The sequence below is a fragment of the Pollicipes pollicipes genome, unplaced genomic scaffold (genome assembly GCF_011947565.3).
Source record: "Pollicipes pollicipes isolate AB1234 unplaced genomic scaffold, Ppol_2.1 Scaffold_7261;HRSCAF=8764_pilon_pilon_pilon, whole genome shotgun sequence".
Lineage (NCBI taxonomy): Eukaryota > Metazoa > Arthropoda > Thecostraca > Pollicipedomorpha > Pollicipedidae > Pollicipes > Pollicipes pollicipes.
This window is the reverse complement of record NW_023597054.1, coordinates 27,495,362-27,502,861: the sequence shown is the minus strand read 5'-3', so window position 1 is coordinate 27,502,861 and position 7,500 is coordinate 27,495,362. Positions and strand designations below refer to the sequence as shown.

Sequence of the window (7,500 nt, the reverse complement as noted above, 5' to 3'; positions counted from 1 at the left end):
GAGACCGCCGGGACAGTGCAGGCCCCTATTGCGGCCAGAAACTACTAACACCAAACACGCGACTCTGGGGCCATCTCAACCCTGGGGACTCATTTCCAACCAGGGACAAGACCGGGGCACGCGACTTACCTTTATTGGGGCTCGTGCAAAAATGAGGGACCCTTTGCCAGTCAGTGACTCACAGTGCCTTACAGGGGCCCCTGCGTCAGCTAGGAGTCCCGGACTCCCGAGTCGGCTTGGGGAACATTTGCTGCACGAGGACTAGACCCGAACGCCAGAGGGTCCCTTGCGCAGGTCGAGGCACTCTGACAATGAAATATTACATACAAGCTTATAATAAGAGGACATAATGAGGCAGCGAAAGGGCCCTGTCTCAGCCAGGACCTCCAGCACAAATAGGGGGCGCTCCACCCCATTTCAGCCAAGGTCCCGTCAAGCCGAACTGGAGTCTCTGTGCCAATTTTTTGGGCCACCTGCGGCGCTAAGAGATCTTGTTGCGTCAATGAGGGCTCCTGCATCGATCTGCAGCCTACTGCCCAGACCAGAGGGCGTCTCGCGTCAGGGGAAGGGACCAGTGACCAGTGTATGATGCATCCAGATCGAACAGGAAACCCCGCCCCGTGTCCCTAGAATGGTAGACGGTAGGCAGCCCGCGCTGGGATGGGATAGCCTTTCAGGCCTTGACCGGGCGCGCTAGTGTGCCCCTTAGTGTTGCACCCACCGGGCCCCTTTCCCAGAAAGGACCCCTTTCCCGAAAAGAGATAACGGGCTTCATTAGTGCTTAACAGTGGATGAGAATGAGATCAAGTTTAAAAAAGACGGCCAGCCCGTGCTTCCCGGAGAACGAGCGTCCACTCTACCACTCATAGCTCATGAAATTCATAACTCATGAAAAGTTGAAATGTGGATAAAAGCCTTCAAAATGGTTGCATTTACTGTGCAGCGTCAAGGGCTAGTTAACTGTTTTCCAGAACTGGAGAACCAACTGGCAGGTGACACAAAACTTGGGGACCCCCCCCCCCCCCCCCCCTATCATGAGGTACCAATGACTCCCGGTTCCTACATCGCTGCCTTGCTGGTCGTCCCTCTCCCCAACCCCACCAACTCTTCGTCACCGTCACCACCAGCCCAGAGCCGCCGTCCCCAGCCATTGCCATCCCTCGGCTCCCTCAGCGCCCACTCACTGGCCACGTTGGCCACGAAGTCGGGATTGAAGCCCTGCGGGAAGTGGCGCTCGCAAAGCGTGCGGCAGCGCTGTTCGGCCTCCAGATAGCTGTCGAGCGCATCCTCCATGAAGCGCACCACCTGCTCGAAGCGGCCCGACTCGTAGGCGTCGTTGCCTCGTAGGTACAGCTCGGTGTGCTCCTGGAGGCACGTGCGAGCCACGGTCAGACCGAGACGGAGCCTGGACGATGGCCAACGCCGCACTGTGCTCGGCAAGCACAAAACGCGACGCCAGGGGTTTGCAAACTCGCAGTGCCTACCATCCTGAGTATCTGTTTTCTTTCCTTTTTTGACGCGTGATGGAGACTCCGTAGATATTGCCAAAACTGAACAATTGTTAGTGTTGCGCTCGTTCCCGTATATCGCGGTCCTGAACGACACCCGAGCCACGACACAGTGTCGGAAATGGAAACATGAGTAGCAGTAAAAATGTTTTGTCTACACACACACACACACACACACACACACACACACACACACACACACACACACACACACACACACACACACACACACACACACACACACACACACACACACGCACGCACGCACGCACGCACGCACACGCGCACGCACGCACGCACGCACGCACGCACGCACGCACGCACGCACACACACACACACACACACACACACACACACACACACACACACACACACACACATTTCACGTTTCATCGTGGTTGCTTCAACGGAGTGGGGAAACTGTAACCAACCTGTCTCTCCATGCTGACGATGTTGGCGTTGTCAACCTCGTCCATGGTGGTATAGTACTTAAAGTTCTCGCGCATGATCTCGCTATTCGGAGAGTGCTGAAGAACAGTGAACACCGCATCGGCCGCTTTCTGTACCTCGCCGGTCTGAAACACATGACACGACATGAATAAGACAGAGACGCTACTTATACGACATGAAAAGACATGGGGCAGAACCGTTGTGTATCCTATGTGTTCCGTGGTCCACCTCTCGCGTACTACAACGTCTTGTTTTGTCAAATAGCATGGTCACATGGCTGCGATGCCTCTTCTCTTTCGTGCGAAAGCATAATGACTTCTTGAGGAGCCCATGCTCTTGGACCAACCACTTGTTATAGCGGCTTTCGGTAAAAGAAGACGACACGATAATAACGAATCAACAGCACGAGTGTGCGGCTGAAGTCGCACAGGAACAGTCACGACTTGCTCTTGGTCGCCATCCAACACGGATCATCGGCTAAGACCGTTCAGAGATGCCACTAATACGCATTGTTGTGTGTAGGACCACCATTCGAATAACAGGCACTCATAGTTGCATGCATAATTAACGGGGCTTAACTTCAAGGCCACGCACTTCAACGAACTTCCATTGGGGTTGTCTTTGTCCATTGATACCTAGCTGTATTGCCTGGCCGCCGTGTGTAGCGCACGTTCATACCAGTTTCAGCACGTCGCAATGTTTTGAACAGCACAGATCCGTGTCACAGAGGTAGCTGTGTACAGATGTGCGTGTTATGGAGGTAGCTGTGTTCACAGTTGCGTGCTATGGAGGTAGCTGTGTACACAGGTGCGTGCTACGGAGGTAGCTGCCTATACATAATAGATCAGCGTTACGTGCGCACACACACACACACACACACACACACACACACACACACACACACACACACACACACACACACACACACACACACACACGCGCGCGCGCGCGCGCGCGCGCGCACGCACGCACGCACGCACGCACGCACGCACGCACGCACGCACGCACGCACGCACGCACGCACGCACGCACGCACGCACGCACACACACACACATCACCGACTGGTGAGACGCCCTACTGAATGTCGGTAGCACATGCCATGATTTCGAATAGCACCAGAACAGCATGTGTCAGCATCTCAGTTCGCCCGGTCTTCCAGCACCCATCCACACACGTGTGGTTCCGCTGTGGCCAGTTGCATGCTCTGCTGCTAGTGCTATGAGCTGTGCGAATCCTGCCCTCTGATTCATGTGTCCACCCGGGCACCACCTGGAGGGCCGTCTCCGGCTGACCCGCGCGGCGTGCAGGGGCCGCCTCGCCGACCATCGGCCTGCAGGCCGGGCACAACGGAGACTTGGTGTTCCGGTCCCCGGGCCAGGGCCCCGGCTGAGCTGACAATGAGTCGTACGCAGGGGGATGAGAGGCCTTAAAGGCGTCCCTGATGTGCGACAGGGGCTGGTTCGGCATTTGTTGCCTGGTGTCTCACGGGTTTTCAAGCTGCAGTCCGCCGGCAGGGTGCGACGTCAGTGATTTTATCAGCTACGTACACCGTGTAATAGACCGGACTTAACTGCACCTCCTTCCTGTTAAGCTTTCGCCATAGTGCTCTGCAGCCTAAATGGGACCTCACCGCCAGACTTTTGGGGTCAGAGTTCATGCAACAAGCGATGCTCAGCGTGGCACTGTAACCGAGAAATATGTCCAATGAAAAGGTTCCGACTAAATCTTCATCAACAAAAAGTTTCGCTCGTCCGGCGAAAAAAACACGTTCAACACGCGTCTTCCGGCCTTCGGGGGCTTCCGGGCTCAATCCGTCCATTTCAGTCCAGTCTCACCACAGACACGACGTAGGGGGGGGGGGGGGGGGCGGAGCGTGCCCCTTGAGCCAAGAGGCTTACGCCTACTATTGGGTTGTTTGCAGGGAATCGGTTCAATTTCGCAGGAGGTCGGACAAAATTCGACATTTGCCACTCAGCCTGAGGGGAACGTCGGCTACGCGCCCGTTTCAGCTGTGCACACAGTCGGCGGGTCCCGGCCTTCCAGGCCGTCGGCCGCCGGTGTCATGTCCCGCGGGCGGCCCGCTCGCTCCGCCTGCCCGCCACGGAAATAAACAGATGACCGCCGCCGTGCCCTGGCCTCCCCACCGCGGGCGGGACGGGGGCGGGGGCAGGCAAGCGCGGCGGTGCAGGCTGCAGACACGTCGCTCCCGCGGCGGCCAGCCAGATGTGGCCCACGTGCGCCGGCGCGGCAGGATGGCGCCAGCCGGCTGACTGCACTGACGAGACGGGGGCGTTTCTAGCCCACGGGGCGGATGATGCCACAGACAGGGACCGAAAATCTTCAGGACACTTTTGTGCGTGATTCAATGAATGATTTTGCGTGGCCAGTGATTCTGCGTGACACAAACTCCGACACATTGTCCCACTGCTCGACATCCCAGCGCGTTCTTCACGAACCGACCGGGTAAGCGGGGTGCACGTTCCATGCTAGACCCGAGAGTTGCACCTGCCTTGTAGTAGCAAAGCTGCAGGTACTCGTAAGGCTTGCGGGTGCGGAACTCCTCGTCGGCCCAGGCCGAGTCGTAGAACTCCTGCAGGTGGTTGCCGAGCCGCTGCCGCTGACACTGCACCAGGCAGCGGGTCTGGCGGATGAGCCGCTCGAATACGCGCAGCTCGTCCGGCTGCTGGTCGTCTAACATGAGCGTCTCCCGGCCGGCCTCCTCCCGGCACCGGTCGCGGCAGTCCAGCAGCAGCTGCTCGTACGCTCGCTGGCTCTGCAGCGCCTCCAGCAACAGGTTCACGCACGACTGGTAGTCCTCCTCCAGATAGGCATCCTTGCCCAGCTGGAAGAGTTCGCCGTACGCATGCGGGCCGCCGCCGACGGCGACGCCGCGGCCGGTCAGCGCGAGCACTGTCAGTGCGAGCACCGCACAGCGCGCCACCCTAGACACTTCCATCACACGCCCCGCCCGGATCGCGTGTGCTCGCTGCACAGTCAGCTGCAGCAGCGGGGAGGCGCCGTGCCGTTACCGCACGTGCCCCGCCCGGCTCGTGCGCTCCCTGCACAGTCGGCTGCAGCAGCGGGGAACGCCGTGCTGGTACCACGCACCCCCCACCCGGCTCGTGCGCGCGCACTGCTCTGAACGCGCGCCGCCGCCACTGTCGACGGGCCAACACCCATGCTCCCCTCCCCCCGGCCCCGCCACCGCTGATAGCGCCGCTAGATGGTGTGCGATGCCATGACGTCACCAGTTGCCGTAGATAGCGACGCTACCGCCGCGGAGGGTGCTGCAACACTTCCACTAAGGATTCTGACCGATAGGTGGTGTGCTTGTGCCGTTTGTCGCCTGTTGGTGGCTGCTCATGCTTCGACGCGTTTGCGCGGCACGGATTGGTGTGTGTTTAGCACGATGGGTGCAGGATGCTCCAGAGCCGACAAGTCAGGCATCGAAGCAAAATATCTGCAGAACAGGGAGAACCCGGATCTGACTGCAACGTTTGGCGTGTTAGGCATTGCTGTTGGGGAGGCCCGTCTTGCCGACTTACAACACCAGCCATCCGCCATCCTTTCCTCGCTCACTGCGTCTTCCTAAATTTTTGCCATGCGCCTCCCAACGTCATGGATGATTGCCCTCGTTCTTGGCCATAAGAAACGTCGAATATTTTCATAGCGCGGTATACATATATATTATCTTATATTTGTATACATGTTTATACATATTATGTATATATATATATATATATATATATATATATATATATATAATATATGATATAATATATATGCCCTAATGATGCTGCTGCCATTCAACCAGCTCCCCGTGTTTCATCGTAGGCCAATTGTTTTCAACAAACGAACTAATAAGGCCACTCTCTCATACCCTCTTGACGTCTCGTTCCACCGGGGCAGCACGCGGCCGTCGTCGTCGAGCCGACTGAAGTGGCGTCAGCTCCACCAGAGGGCGCGTGCAGACCACAAGCAAGGACCCCCGTGCGGGTATGGCTTGCTAGCGGATGCCTTCCACAATGATGGCAGTATTGTCCCGCTTCTTACCGTTCTCTTTGATCCCGTACGCCTCAGATAACCATGACTAGCCGGAAACGGAGCCAATCCGAAACAAACTAAGCCAAAGTAGGGTTATTGGCAGCCTACCTGCCTCGAGAGGTGCAGAAATGTTCCCAAATATCCTGAAACGTATAATTGGCATTGCGCCACCCGCGTCATAGCAAACTAAGGTGATAAACCTGAAACGTGGGCGCGGTGCGAAGCTTCATACAGTTTCCCTGTACCGAACAGCAAAGAGCAGCAGCTTCCGAAATGAAGGCTGTGCGCTGTTTTTCACATCAAAGGTCCACCTATGTTTAACATCTACGTTGTCAGATTTTGCGATGTGAACGTCTGGCTAATGGATGCAAATAAGTTTTTGGTTAAAAATCTGCCGACGACTTTGGGTGTAGGTGTGGCAACATATGCCCGTTAACACGCGTTCGGGTGAGGGGTTAAATTGGCCCCCCGAAGGTTTTTCTCAGAATGGTTTCGGAACGGCGTGGCGCAGCCGCGGCAAATTTTGCATAGCGTAAGTCAAGTAAATAGCAGATTGTTTGGCATCAAAATTTAAATGTACCTTGTAAGGACGCTTACCTACGGCAGGTCAAAGTCAGGCCATGGATTCTGCGAAGTCAATTTCTAGGGAATCGTTCAGTTTTATGCAACAACGGAATGTTAGACGAGACCGTACATGTCTGAGATACTTTCTCAGACAGCACAACAGTTGAATGAACAAATTTCATTGACCTACGGTCAGTTTTGAAAGTCTGACCAAGGTCAAAGCCAATCTGTTTGATTACTCTAGGGCTTGCTATGCGAGGTAGTTTCTGGTTCTCATTTCTAAATTATTGATTACGGGAACCGCATCATGCATCTTCCATGCACCTCTCAAAGGTCAGAATAGGTCACTGACGTCAAATAACCCAGGTCAACATTGTTTTTGGGAACATACTGTCTAGCGTAATCCTTGTCTCTTATTCAAGTGCAAAACTCAAAGCAGTCTAATATGATTTTGGTCACAATGACCTTCGAAAAATCAAACAAGGTCACTGACCTTAAATGATCATGTTTCCTTTTGCTTAAAACAGACATCTAGGTTCTGGGGGCACTTTGGAGACCAGTCTGGATATTGACCTTGTTTGATCTTATTTGGCCCTAAGGTCACAACAACCAACCGGCCACCCGGGCGCGTGTTTACTTAGCATGACAATATCACAGGGCTGGTGGCCGTCACCTCAGAGCCCTTGCGTTACCCTATTAGTCTGTGCTGAACAAGTTTGGTTATCTTTCAGTACCTTCTTCATAGTTCTTTTTTTCGCAGACAGCAACCACCCACTCATAAATCAGTTTTTAGACTCTAGTTCAAGGTTTCGTGGCGTGGTATATAACAGGTACAGAAAAGTACCAAGCCGTACGTCAGACTCAAAATCCAGGGTCGAAGGGTTTTGCGGGTGTCTTGTATTCGTTTTGCTCGGACTTCAACCGAAGTAATC

The 7,500-nt window shown here is 55.1% G+C and overlaps 1 protein-coding gene across 1 annotated transcript in view; it reads right to left on the bottom strand.

Moving 5' to 3' along the window:
• The window catches only part of LOC119112432 (prolyl 3-hydroxylase 2), an 8,997-nt gene extending 3,894 nt beyond the window's left edge, over positions 1-5,103 (bottom strand). The window contains exons 1-3 of the mRNA XM_037236619.1: positions 4,470-5,103; positions 1,941-2,084; positions 1,185-1,365 (exon numbers count right to left, since the gene is read on the bottom strand). Coding sequence (XP_037092514.1) covers positions 1,185-1,365; positions 1,941-2,084; positions 4,470-4,916 — 772 coding nt within the window. The 5' untranslated portion in view covers positions 4,917-5,103. The remainder of the gene's footprint in view (positions 1-1,184; positions 1,366-1,940; positions 2,085-4,469) is intronic.
• Between the last annotated feature and the right edge of the window lie 2,397 nt (positions 5,104-7,500).